At 36.5% G+C, this 15,215-nt stretch overlaps 1 protein-coding gene across 3 annotated transcripts in view; it reads left to right on the top strand.

Annotated features, from left to right (window-relative positions):
* Window positions 1-15,215, top strand: part of GSTCD (glutathione S-transferase C-terminal domain containing) — a 164,130-nt gene that overhangs the window by 61,172 nt on the left and 87,743 nt on the right. For all 3 annotated transcript variants that reach the window (XM_075200850.1, XM_075200844.1, XM_075200839.1), the window contains one exon: window positions 2,194-2,287. In XM_075200850.1, the coding sequence (XP_075056951.1) occupies window positions 2,194-2,287 (94 nt within the window). The remainder of the gene's footprint in view (window positions 1-2,193; window positions 2,288-15,215) is intronic.

Here is a 15,215-nt window from a genome sequence, read left to right as displayed (position 1 = left end):
GAGCAGCTATTTACCAATATAGATGACCAGTTAGATTCTATCTCACTTCATGTCATCCCAAGTGATGTGTGAGACTGAGTGCAATGGGGGAGCTGCCACTAGTTCTCTCTAGCTCTGGCCCTGTCGCTGCCATAGCAACTGTTTGCAATGGCTGTTATATTGGGCTGTGACTAGGCTTCAAAAACAGAATATTTGAAGTGGGAAAGCCTTACCGATGGCGTCCCCTTACCCCTGGTGGCGGTCCTGTATTTTAGTAACAGTAGTAACCACTTCCAGTATTCAGATAGAGTTGTTGGTGCTTTGCCTGGTCTGCAATATAAGCACTATTAAATGTTATGGCAACGGCTCTTAAAAGTTTTAAGAGTTTGGAAGTTTTGTTGCACACTTTGGTGTTAAAATGCTTTTGTAATTCACACAGTGTGTGCTACTTCCCTTTTTCCTCCTTCGTGACAATATTAATCTCCACCTTGTTCTCAAGCACAACACTTTATATTAGAAAGGATAAAGAGATTACAGTAGAAAGGGATTTTAAATCTATGTAGAGAACACATCTTCTCATAACACACTGCCAGAAAGTGTTTGTTACTATTAGAACTATTCTAAATATTAATGTTCCAAGAAACTGGATTATAATAGTACGTGAACCTGAACCGAGGATATGAAAAAAAAATGAGATTGAGCAATATATATTAGCATTTGGGCACAGTGATTTACATTGCTGCTTCACAACACTGGAGCAGGGGCGCAAGGACGAACAATTTCATAGGGGGGGGGACTACTATACGGCTTGGAGACCCTTTTTTTTTTCGTTTGGTATCTTGTTAGAAACATAGATAAATTCAATTGTTCATCTTAAATATTTACATTTTTCATAGTCCTTAATCTACTTTTTATTCAGATGTCATTGACAGCCTAATTTCATTTGATTGGGAGTATTTTATATATATATGCCTCACTGGTTATGGTATGTGCTATAAATTTAAATTGCTATATCTCATGTTTGTTACTGGAGGCATCACACGAAATTCAGGGTAAGCATGAATTGATGGTTGTTCATCATCAATGCAGGTTATTTATTAAAGTTTTAGGAACGGAACACTTAGAGTTTTTCTTTAAATAAACAAATCATTCAAGATGTATTAAATAAGAAGGCAATATATTAAAGAAAATTTGGTAGTTATACTAAGACAATATAATTTAAAAAAGTTCATGGGGGGGCGGCAAAACAGTCTTTGCCCACCCAACAGAAATCCTGGGGGGGGGTTGAGTTTGTATGTTCTCCCCATGTTTGCGTGCGTTTCCTACAGGCTTTTTGGATTCCTCCCACAGTCCAAAAACATAATAATAGGTTATAAATATAATTGATGAATGGCACTATCCATACTGAATTATATGTCCTTGAAAAGGGTCTAACTATAGATGGAAACTTCTGAATAAAAATCCACTTTTTCCCATTAAGTATGGAGAATGCCATTCCTCTATTTTATTTATTGCTGTTCCTATCGTGATGAATTGATTAGAAATCACAGTAATCACCTATCAGTTGGTCACCAGTACAGAACTATTGTACATTTCTCCATGTATTTATTTGTTTTCCAGTTGTTTCTTACTTCCCATCCTCCACCACTAATGCTGGCTAAATCACCACAAGTAGACTTTGATCAATCTGTTTATCCTTTATACAATTGTCTTAAGAGGTAGTTTAACTATTCAGTATTGTATATATTGTAATTAGGGGGAAATGAGGGGTGTAACATTATGAAAACATGATTTCTGATATTTTCATTTTTTTGTAGTTTGTATTAAATTGCAAAATTCTAAGAATAAAGTATAGTGCTTCAGTTTCCTAACTGCTTCACACGGACAAGATATTTCACTTTCATGTTCAATAGAGTGAACAAATCTCCTCAGTTTTTGGAATCTTGCAAATTACAAAGGTAGTAGTGTTCCTAGTCCAGGGTGAGTAGTATTTCTACACTTCATCATAAGTTGTTTTTCAAGCTGGAGGAATTTTATTATGCATTTGTTTTTAAGTGTCTATGACCTCCTTATGTAACGGCTCATATACAAGGATTTTCTTATTTTGATATAACATTTGCATATTTGATTATTAAGTAATATTTGCTATTAAAACTTTAAACAAAGAAAAGCGTTCCTATTTTCTTTACATGTGTGATGTTTTTCTTTGTTCAGGAGCAAGGTATTGAGGCTACATTTTCTTCTCATCCCTGCCCATTCCAGACCATTGATTGGGAAAGTCTTCCGGCAGCAGTAGGCCCAGCAGAAGGTTAGTGTGATTATACTTAACTAGAGATGATTGAAAATCTCCACTCTTCAAGTGCAAGTAAAGTGGTTAATTGTCTGTGTATTAATGAGCTAAATAATATAAATGAAATCAGTGCATACCTCCCAACTGTCCTGATTTAGGCTGGCCAACCTGGATTCTGTTTCAACAGTCAGTACATTTGTTGGGAGGTATTCCTCCTCAATGCAGTGAGCAGGTGCCACCAGCAACTTCTACTGGTGCTCGTTGCAATGCAATGGGGACGTTTGGGGCTATTTTGAGGTGTTTGGGGCGCTTCAGCAGTGGGCAGGCATGGAACTTCCCAACATGACTATGCCCCTGGGTAGACGTGACCACTGCTCCTTTTTCGTGAGCGTTCTCTGTCCTGATTCCCCAACTATAAATGAAGGGAGGTTAGTAAGTGGTATGTTTATCTTGATTAAATATGTCCACTATGATCTCTATCACTCCTCTGCAGCAGTTTCTGTGTTAGGAGGAAGGTGCTTGTAAACAACCTAAATGAACACACAGGGGAAGGCCAACTGATGTCATAGCAACTCAATTTCAGCTTTTTGACCTGTATGCGATCCCATCAGGATACTTTTCTAAAGATGTATGTGGAGTGTTTACTTTTCACAGAACTGCAATGGAAAGTCTGGTAACACAAACAATTAATTTTACCTCCATGGTTCATATTGAAAAAATTAAATGTTAGGACTAAGGGGTCATTTCAGTTTAACAAATTATTTTTGATATTGAGCCAAGAGTTTATCTCATGTCTACAAAGAACATAATGATAGGCAAAATAAATTAACAAAAATCCACAATCTACAATTTATTGTCAGATGCATTCTATTCTTTTTTCATTGCATCTTTCGTGGAACATTAATGGACAGAATTGACATAATGTTGTCATTCAGAAAGGGTCATTACACTGAAAAGACCTTATTTTAAAACAATAGTTATACATTCCTTGCTTATATTGGAAGCAGCCTTTTGTGGGCTCAATAATAATTCAGGAGAATTTGGCCTATAAATTCAATAGGAACTTGTGACTTCAACAGGTCTGCTAAGTAGACCGTTTAAATTTAATAATAAGAATAACAACATTGTTCCTATGCCTGAGATGTTTTGTTGTGTGATAAAAACAAGTGAGCACAATACTATTTATTATAATGATTTGACTACTAGGTGGTTTTTATTTCACCCTGGCAGAGCAAGCAATTTAGTAAATCTTGTGATTGCTAATATTTACATTTACAACTGTATTCATGTTATTAAATATAAGTTGGATGAAAAAGGTTATTTTTGTAGAAGTACCTAGAGTTTGTAAACATTTTGTATGGCCATTTATAGAACAATATGGTGAATATTGTATAGGTTCCCTTATATATGAGCACCACACTGTAAAAGTAGAGAAGGATGAAAGTAATGGTTAAGCCATACACAAATATTGTGAAAATTATAAAAGGTTTCATCATAAAAATACAATGAGTTGGTGTTTTACATATGTTTATCCCTTAATGAAAGAAATTCCCTAAAAATGTCTCCATTAATGTTAACGGCTTCATTGTATTTTCAGTAATTTCAAACTCCTATGTATTGTTATTGCATTCATATTGTTGGCCCCCAGTCATCCCCCTTCCTCTGTATTAATCCTTCAGTCCTTATTATTGTGTTAATATAGTCCGCAAACAAAGGATATCCTTTGAGAGAAGTCTCATGAGATCCCGCTGTTCCAATTATTTAATACTTTACAATTTTTCCAAAACCTGCTTTCATAGTGACCTTGTTGGTGTCACTGATTTGTAATGCTGGTATTGAAAACCTGGATGTTGTTTTTGTTTAAGCAAGATACACATGCTGCATTATCTGCAGCTATATCAGACAACTGTTTGGATATTTCAGTGCCCCAAAACAACCATGATGCCTCAAAGTAATCTGATCAATATAGTCAATCAATCAGTTCAGTATAGGTGAATATTGGTAGATCTAGTCAAAAGCTCACTGCCTCCAATGTGTGTGTGTGTTCCTCTTCCGGCAGTGCTAACCTAGTTATTTAAAAGCAGGATTTAGGGTCAGAGCACATTTTCTTCCTTTCCTTTCTCTTTTCTTTTTCCATATATCCTCAGCTTTTAAATGGATGGGAATAGAGCAACATATAGTCATTTAGAACATCATAATATTTATATCGGCACAGAGTTTTTCAGGATTAATGCAGGCCAATCACTCTGCCATAAAATCTGCCCGTTTTCCCAATATTACTACCGGTAATAAGTAAGTAATCTGGCCATCTACCTACCATTGATGACTTTTTGTTTACAGAAAGATGTAAAATGGGTGGGGTATGTAAATATATATATGGTGCAGTGCTATATGCTGTTAATGTGTGCTGTGTTCCCAGTAGTGCTATATAAAGTGTTAACCTTTTAAACATTTTAAAATATTATACTGTAACTGATGTTGACCACACTATACATACATATTACTGGACTGATGCATTGTCCATGAATGAAGTTCTTTAAAAAGAAAAAAAAAGAAAAAAGGTAATATTTCAAAAGCATGTTTTTATGCAAAATGAAGACAGTATTTCAATTGCAGGTCAACAATTGTTATCTTGATTAAAACTTTGATGCATTAAAGCATTTTTTAAAAAGTTTGCTTACAAATCCAGTGAGTGTGTTCTGCCCATTTTTGCACTTTTACATAGTTTACATTTTAATGGGAAACTTGGACACCCGCTTGAAATATTTTCCTAATGCTACTAAGGCATCTCTGTGTCCTTATGAATATCAAATATGAAAAAACATCTATGAGATTTTTGAAGAATTTCAGTGAACTAAATGCTAGGAAAGCAAGTATTTCAGAATAACTTAAAAAAAAAAACCCAGTTGTTCAGGAGTGAGTATAACAGGTGTCACTGTGACTGGTTATAGGAAGAATGTTGGTTGTACCAGTTATCCTTGGTTTGTTTCTTCAAGCTGCTATTAATTATTTTTTTAATGATAATTTTTGCACATTTTCATTCACTACCATGGCAACCACAGTCACATGGCATGTAATGTAGAGATACTTTGGAATGCCCACTTGAGCTCTGTGGAATGTAATGCCCCCCACCTCCACCTCCTCCTCCCTCACCCTCTGATTTCACATGACATGCTGTGAGCCTCTGTCTTTGCAACTGGCAGCCATATTGTGCAACATTCAGAGAGATTTTGAAAAGGAGATAATGATATGTGGCAGGACAGCTAAGAAAAATTATTATCAGATGCATGCTTAAAAGACGCTTATCTTGCTATTTTAAGAATTAAAAAAGAATAAAAAATTCTGTGAGGGATTGTTGTTTTAAAGTAGCCTTCCTCTTATTACTGCTGAAAGTGCAAACCTTTAGTTCATGATGAGGTCTCCATTATACAAATCGCATGAATCAAAGCATCAATCAACATGTACAAATCTGAAGTCTTTCTGAACATAAAACGGACTTGCAATCAGGAATAGATGTGCTGTTTTAAGTCCTGGAGTTGCAAGGATATTAATTATCTGGTGTTATCTATGCCTTATCTGCAGTAAACCAAACACAGAATTCTCTTCTAACATTTTTGTACTTGCAAAACCATTGATAAATGCTACTTGGCCATTTAAATTCCTTTCATATTTACTGTTATCTACTTTGATCTATTCCTATGTTTTATATACAAAGCAAACCTGTCTATTCTAAGAGAAATGTACCGTAATATTCATATTTGGTGTATACTCAATACAATTTTTATGTAGCACAAATTGTATGTATACAGAATTGTCCAGACACAGTGTTCCTGTCCTATGAAAGTTAATGCTTATTAATAGGTTGGATGAAGCTTTTTATTAAAATATGGGCAATAATAGGCAAGTGAGAATAATGCATGTGATTTAATATTAAAAATAATTATGATAAGTTTACTTTAATACACATACTTATAATAGTTTGTGTAAGGGATGAGAAAAACACAATTTCTTTTGCAACCTCAGGCAGCTGGATGATCAGGCCCATTCCTCATCAGAGACAACAGGCTATGCACTACTATGTGCAAACAGCATGTGTCTGTTCTCTGGGACTCCTCACTGGGCCACTAATGTTTTAGTGGAAGTGTTTAAACTGAATGGTGGTGTTAACTATACAAGTAACTGATACTTGTACAATAGATAAAAGGGGAAATAGTTAATTTTAACATTATTAAATGGAAGTGCGGCTATATTCCCTGCAGGATATTTCTGCTCTTTAGTGTCATTGGTCTTGTTAATCCTTAGAATGCAGCACAACATATTATATTATATTTTAAAGTTTATACTTAACCTGGCTCTGTTTGGGCAACAGCAAAAACGAGATTAAAAAAGTTAAGATTAAGTATGGAATTTGCCAATAAATGTGTTAGACAGAGAAGAAGCGGCAGGAAAGCCATGGATTCAAAGGTGTACGATATTTGAGCAGACAAGAAAAAAGAGGAAGTAGGACCCTGATCATGAGAATTTAAAATCTTCATTGGAGGGGCTGACACAAGAGAGGATGACACAGAGTGAGGATGTAGTTGTAGAGAGGGAGGGCCACCAGGGGAGGAGGTAAGAGGAGGACTTGTAAGCTATGATGAACTGGTGAGTTTTTAAGGTGCGTTTGCAGTATTGGAGGCTGGGGGATAGTCTGATTGGTAGTGGGAGAAAGTTCCATAGGTGTGGACCGGCAACAGAGAAGACTTGGAGGTGTGAGTCGTGAGGCTACATGTCAGTCGTTGGTATAGCAGTGAGGATGTGAGGTTAAAAATGTACAAGGAGAAGGAGAGGCTACGGGCTTTGTAGGTGATGTGTTTGAAATGATAGGGAGGCAATGTAGCGATTGGCAAAGATAGGAGGCGCTGGTGTCATGGATAAGAAAGGGTCTAATCTTGGTGATGTTCAGTAGTTGGGAGCGGCAGGCTTTGGAATGAGACTAGATGTAAGGAGTGCGGGGGAAGGAGGAACCAAGAAGAGCGTAGTGTTGTCAACGTTGAGAAAGAGATCGGGGGATGTGGAGACTCTAGGTGGAGGGAAGACAGTGAGTGGCAGGATGGAAGTTTCTGTGACCAGCATCTTACAAATGTTATCAGTTATTGAAAGCTATCAGTGCAGTATTGGCATTTTCCATATAATTTGTTATAACAAGAAAAATATATACTTATATCTTAATCCCTTACCACAATAAAGTTACAATAAAGTTACTAGGATTCTGCTCTGCACAGATTGCCTTATATTTGTATTGATCTTCATCAGTTGTGGAGAGACAATTTTGTGTAGCTCATGGCATACAAGCTCATAAAAGTCTTCAAGACACTTTCTTAAGTCAGCATACATCAAATTAAAATGACTTTTCGACAGTTGTTGCAACAACAAAGTGTGTACCCAGTAGCATCTGTGACCTGCATGACTGGCAAGTTGCCTTCATCTGGGCTGTCACAGTAGAGGCCATCAGTCACCAATGTAAAATGATTAAGTCCATATTGACATAGCACAGCTGTACATTCTCGACCAACTCTTTACCACAAAAACAAAACCGTTCCAAAAAGTAGATTTTTTTAGTTTAATTATTAAAAATGCATAGTATAATTTAAATATTATAATAGACAAAGATGTACCCCACATTTGTTTTGAAAACAGTAAGCTTGTAGAAATAATGAGTAAACACATTGCAAACATGTGGTCTAAAGCACTCAGTTTAGAAACACATCGATACTCGTGTGTACATACCTAACGCATGGCCACTTGTCTGTGAAAATAAAAAATAGTAGCTTTTACACAGTGTTACTGTTGGCAAAGTGAAAATGATGATATTGTTGTTTTTTTAATATTGCACTTTGTTTATTTTGTTTCAATTACAGGTGTTTTATTGCTTGATTGTTAGCATATTAATTTCAGTTACTTGAGCACTGCAGCACTTTTTCCTTTTAGACTTCTATTGTGAGTAAGCAGACAAATGTTTTTGTTTTTTTGTGGCAGTTGTTCTTGCATCTGATTGTTGGAGCGCCATCTATAGGGTTTATTCGCTCTTCTTCCCCCCCCCCCCCCCCCCCGCTTGTACTATAATACATGCCATGTTTTCTGTATAGTATACAGACTGGAGAACAAAGCCGCATTGTGAGGATGAAATATTGTAGTACAATATAAGCAAAAAAAATTATATTGTTAAATGTTTCTAAATGGTACCAGTGTGCTGATCCATCTATATTGTTGTGACTGTCAATTGATACTAGTGGAGGAATGCCACAGACCATGTGCACCAAGTAGCGGTAACACTTGTCCAGCATTTCTGTCTCACTACATAAAAGGTACTTTAAAAGGTGTGCATGCAGATTACAGAAAACTGTCTAAATCTCCCTAATTAAAGAGTGTGATTTCACAAAATCATTGTGCTCGCAAATCTAGGGGAATAACAAGTAAGAGCTGTGGAATCTTTGATGAAAGATTTCACCGTAAACTTTTACAGCCAAGCAAAAATTGTTATAGACACTAATAATCATGAGGATCATCCATGGTCTACGTGGTAATCCAAAGCTGCTCTGTACATTTCCAGACATTAAGTGAACTAACAGGATTTCTGTGGGGTTCTTATGAAGGTGGAAAGTTGCAGTGTCTTAATTATTTTAGAATGATGGTCTTTCTGTGTATTATTATAACATGTAAGAAAATAAGCTGTGGTCCGAAGACAGCACTTGTTAGAGAAATCTGGGTCACTTTTGACACCACTCAGCTTTTAGTTGGTGCCGTTCACCCAACTAAGGTTATTGCCGCCTTAAATTCAGTCAAAAATTTACTCTATAACAGTAGTCTTCTGCTTTCTGCAGTGTTTACAAAGCTGACTTAAATGGAAAGTGGAAATCTTATATGGGGAAAAAATGTAAAGGAAGCATGAGAAAAAAGCCTTCACACTATGCTATAAGTCTCTTTCAATGTACCTGCATGTATTTCCTGACAAAGACAGCTGATGGAGTTAAAAGCTTCCGTTTCATTCTGATCTTCAGGGACATGCTTATGTCTTTGACCTAAGTAAACCACTTCTGTATGTGTTAATCCCTTGTAAAGCTATGAACTCACAGGTTATTGACTGGGATGCTGAGTGATTATTGGGGTGGGCTGAATCCTAATGAACCCTTCTTGGCAGACATACCTCCATAAAATTGGCACAGGATTTTGCTTCTAGCTCAGACTTTTCATCATTGCTTTAAGAGGAATTTTTTCGAGTAGGTCTTAAGCAAATCTTATGAACACATAAGAAGCATCATGCAAGAAGAACCTAAATCCCTCATCACTTACATGGTTTATTTCCTAAAAGCCTCATTTTCTTTCTTTTACTTTAAGCGAATACATGAATATTGTAAACCTGGCTATTGACACTAGAGAGGAATTGTCTCCTGTGGAAAGCACTTAATCTTATGACACAACATAAGACACTGGGCAGGTGGTAAGGAGGTGGGTAAAGTGACAAGTAAAGTGCTTGCTTAAACTATGATCTTAGGCACAAAATGGATGGGATATCAATGAAGGCTTTGTTTAGATGTTAAAAGATTGCTACAAAACTTATCCCCACCAACCGTTTCACTCATTTGGGCTTTGTATATTAAATTGCAGCAATCAGTACCTCTGTGTATGCTTAAAGAGTAGCTGTCATTCATGGGACAATGTATTTTAATTCATGAACATCTATGAATATTTAAAGTTATTTTAGATCTGACCTTATTTGCAGCACAACACTGTATATACTGCAACTGTGATTTTATCACTTCATAATTTTGCACTTGAAACTTTCAAACTACTCCTGAGGTACCAAAATAGCAAAAAGACAGGCAGCACTAATAAAAGAATCTTCACTCAAAAGTAGACATTAATGGAGATGATTCTTTTTTTTTTTCCTTTATAAACCTCCCAACATTTAAAAAAACACAAACTCGAGACACAAATAAGCCCAAACCACACCCATATTATTATGAGGCCACTCCCCTTTATGTATCCACAAATTGGGACAGTCAATTGTTGATTGGCATGCCTTTATTGAAGAATGTAGATATCAACATTTCAGGCCACACAGAGGGTTCCTTATACAGACAAGAAAATAGTCTTTTGCATTAATGTCTGCTTTTGAGTGATCATTGTTTTATTAATGCTGCCTGTCCTTTTGATATTTTGATTTATTACTTCAGAGCCCTCTGAGGGAAGGTAATGAACACAAACTACAGATTGGTGTTGCATAATAGCTGCCAACATGCTAAAATCCATGTTGCTGCTGAGCAGGGACAAACTCAGAGGCTCTGCTACCTTATACCTCTATAAGACATTTTTCACCCCTCATGCTTATCTCTCCAATAACTACACTTCAGTTCTTTTTACTGAGAAATATTTTGGCTGAAAAAGACATACTTGTCAACAACAGTTGGTCAGCTGGCAAGTGTAGCAGGGTGTGTGGGGACACCACTGCGTAGCCCCGCTGCTTGTTGCGATTTGCTGTCTTATGCAGCGAGAATTGGACTTAACATCACAAATTGCATCATTAAGCCCCGCCTCCACTCGAAATCCCAGAGAGTGCCTGCTCTTCCAGAAGTCTGTGAGGATTCCTCGAAAAACGGAAACCTCCCAGACATTCCGCGAGAGTAGGCAAGTATCGTTAAAGACCAAAAAAAAAAAAAAAAGTGTAAACTATATACAATGAACATAAAACCATGTATTTTAACTGCTGTACATTTTTTGTCTTTATGGAGCATGTAGCTCTGGTGAATTCAAGTGCATTATTGTTCGACATTATTCTATACTAGAATAATATGACAATTGCAGCAAATATAGAACCATCAGAGTACTGTACTGTGTTCACTCAACTTCTGTCTATATTCAGTGAATAGATGATTATAATGTAAAATTTAGATTTGGGAGTATGGGAGGACTCGAAATTCATGAGTCTCCCAGACAGTGGAGTATGTGTGAAACAAAGATCATACACCCAAAATTAGTGTGAAAACTCCAATGGGAATTTTGATTTATTTTTATTTTTTTCATGATCTGGCACAGTGACCAGAATGCTCATATAGCTTCCAGGCAGAAACCGATTAAAGACTCAAGAGTGGAAAAGGCGATTCAGTTGTGAACCACTAAAAAAATGTTGCCAGGACCTAATATTTAGTTGCCATGAGTGTTTTCACAAACAGAAGGTTACTCTTCTGTTATATTTTGGTTGATTGAGCCAATTGAAATTTGCTGAATATATATGTAGGGCTTAAACTGGAAAAGTTATATTGTGACCCAAAACAGGAATGATGGCTTAATGCAGCTTCAGTACACATATACACTGGAGTTTGCAGTATGTTTTTTAAATGCAAGTTATGTAAAAATGTTTATAAACTGTATTACACCTACAATTTACATTTGTTTACAATTTAAATTTGTTGAGTTTGTGCTTTTTTATACAAAACAGTAAATTGTTCTCATATTAAAAGCATACCTCCCAGCATACAAGTCTGTGTCAGTGGGACAGGAGGTGTGGCCATATTACAATGGGGTGAGAGTGGGGGGCTTCCCATTAGATATGTCCCTTTTCCCCCAACATTCCCACCCGCAGGACAAACATTTGGGACAGTTAGGAGGTATGTTAAAACTAATACAAATCAATGCGAACACACTTGTAATTAATTTTAATCCGCATCTCATTGCATTTACAATGTGTTCTCGTTGAGGTGAATGTAAATTCAAATTGATGTGCGCCAGACATTGAAAAGGAACAACAAGCATTCACAAACAACATAGTACAATGCAACACAAGTTAAATGCATGTAAAAGTGTCAATATGTACTCTCATTTGGTACAGTGATTTTTAATTTTACATCAGTTTGCATAACTCCAGTGGGTATATAGCCTTCCACAGTGTTTCTTGTAATATATTTCCTGCTTCATTTTTATATTGGAAATGTAGAAATAGTAAAACTGCATTAAGAGGTTTTTTATGTAAACTCTTTAGTGCAAAGCACTAGGTGGCAGTAGGATCTATTCAGAAAACAACTGATTTATAATTAACATCATTTTTTTCTTGGACAGGCAATTATTTCTTTTTAATGATTTTATTTTCTAGTTTTCTCTTTTTTTTAAAATAGTGCCAGATGTGTCCCCTAGTAATGAGTTAATATATATCCGTCTGTCTGATTATTATTACCCTTTAGTATGGTGTACAAATAATGGACTGTGTTGAAAATATGTGTAAAATCTTGGTTTCAGAGAATATTGAATTCTTCTGGGAGCAACACACAGACATTGCCTTTTTTAAGTGGAAAAACAAGTTAATGAAGAATTTCCAGCATAAACGTAATACGGCCACTGCCACACATAGGGAGAGCTAGTTGACAAACCCAGCATCACTCCTAGGGGGAGACACATTGCGCCGATTTAATGGCAGAAATGTTCACACATATTTTTGCACACCTCATAGAGGTAAGCAGCAATATGAGATGAGATTCCTACTGCAATGGCTGGAAATAGAAACCGTTCAACATCAAGGCGATATTCAGCTGCACCTCATGGCACATTGAATCTGGCCCTTTATGTGGGCTCAGCATTGGTGCAATTGCAGTCAGCAGCCGATATCTGTATGGGGCTCATGACCCAGTTATTTAACTCCATATTGAACAATCAAACTTGTACAGATTGGCCCAGATCTGGTAGCTGGGGAGGATTTTGTTAAATGACCATAATCAGACGCTTCCCTTCCTTCCCCCCTATGTCCCTTAGGCTCACCACCTTTTCCTCTCAAGTCATGCTCCACCTCTTCCCTTAGTATGTAAATCCCAGGAGCCAGTCAACTTCCTCTTCATACAGTGATTGCAAGACGAGCTGTGAGACAAAGACCAATGACTGTGCATTTCCTCCTGCAATCATTGTATAAGGAGCACAGTGACTGGTGCTCGTACTCCTATTTCCTCTCCTTCTCTGATACTTGTAGACAAGATAAGGCACTCAAAGCCTTACTCAAGCCTTTAGTACTTGACCCATCTCCAAACACCAGTTCAAAGAGCATATATTAGAAACAACGCTGTGTCTGTTAAGAGGTTTGTAAAGTTATTTACCTTGCTAAAATTAAAGTCTCTTTTGGACTTTGCCACATACAGACTTTTTGCACTCAGTTGAACTGTCATGAAAAGTGTTAAAAAGGCAATCTAACTTGAATTTATAAGATTTTTTATGGGAGTCCTATTTGTCGAATGTAAAGATCATGAGATGAATTTTTTTTCCTAGTTTCTATGAGTATACTAGTGCAGAGATCACTATTCAGTAGAGTTGCTATGGTTTGTCTTCTGTACTCCATAATCCTTTTATCTTCTACCAGAATCCTCCTGTCAATATTCACTACAATAACTTGGGGGCATGACCTGGGGGCAAGGTATATGAACGTCATCATTAGGGGTGGTATATGAGATCAGTTGGCATGACCAGGCCTGGAAAGAATTGAAAATATAACAGACAGCATTCACAGAGAGATAGCATTTCCTACATTTGCTCATAACGTACATAGGGGTATATTTTAAAACTATATCTTGCATATGCATTGCATTTCCCTATGTTGGGTACAACTCAAGAAATTCAAAAAATATCTAGTTTACCACAATTCTTTAGGTTTACACTTTCATTCTTTCTGTGGACAGAGTGCTAAAATCAAATGAGCTCATGCACTTATGTGTTAGTCTTTTGTGCTCCATTCTAAGTGTGCACAGATTGTTCACGGTCATTTTCTGTACCATCTCATGGGTGGTACATGATGCACAAATGTATAAAAGACTGCACACAAACCCTGTGAACCCTATCTGCATTCCTTTGTTTTATGCACTTTTCAGATTAAGTTATGCCAATGGATCAAGTTTGAAATGACATATAAAATTCAGTAATCTGAATCTTCGATTTGCTTAGCCCTTAAGATGCCAACTGAAAAGTAAATAATGTGCTCATCTAAAATGTAGATCTAACATCTCAGTCTATTATCATAAGTCATCATCCTCATCCTTCAAGCTGTCGAGTGCATTTCTTTTCACAGGTTTAACTTAATGTTCTTGGCAAACAAGATCCACATGCTCATACATTACATCATGTGTTCTCAGAGGTTTCCTTTTATTTTATCTATTAACCACTCAAAATTCCATCATGTTACTCATTGTTGTAAATATATGAACATTATATTGTCTATATTGATCTATATTAAGCTATTTTTAGGCTGATATTCTAAAATATTACATTCTTTTTTAATAACTTTATAATATGCATCTGAAAAAAATTACTGTCTCCTGGATTAAAGTGACTAATTTACTAATTTAACCTGGCTTAACCTCTTTAGCACCAGAGCTATTTCACCACATGTGGCCAAACACCCTTTCCTTTCTTTTGTCTCAACATTTTGTGTTAACTTCTTATGTATTAACATAAACTTAGATATCAATGACACCAAACAGACTCATGTTAGAGCAGAGTACATGCTCTAACACTATGGACAGTATTTGGAGAGCTTTTGGGGACTTACTGGTTTCAAGTTCTCTCCCTCCTCTTTTGGAACTTCTATGATGAGTAAGAAGTGGTGGAGGTACAGTTCATTGCATAAGAATGCTGTGCAGAAGTATCTGCCAGCTGGGAACCATTGGTTATGGTTCCAGGCTAGTGTACATGAACCAAACACTGCCTGAGAGTAAACTTACCCTATGGTTTTCTAGGGTACATTGCTGCAGGAAATACATGTGCAATCTTTTTTGAAGGTCTCCCTAACCTTCCTTGTTCCAGTTAGGCTAGTTCTGTTGTTATGACTAAATGGTCTGAATATTAAAAGAGTTGGTTGTCTTCAGATGATTTTTATTTGTTAGCTTTAGAGTTGAGCTAACTTGTTCAAACTATTGGAAGGATTATTTGTCTAATT

Source organism: Mixophyes fleayi, chromosome 1 (genome assembly GCF_038048845.1).
Source record: "Mixophyes fleayi isolate aMixFle1 chromosome 1, aMixFle1.hap1, whole genome shotgun sequence".
Classification (NCBI taxonomy): domain Eukaryota; kingdom Metazoa; phylum Chordata; class Amphibia; order Anura; family Limnodynastidae; genus Mixophyes; species Mixophyes fleayi.
This window is presented reverse-complemented; position numbering and strand designations above follow the sequence as displayed.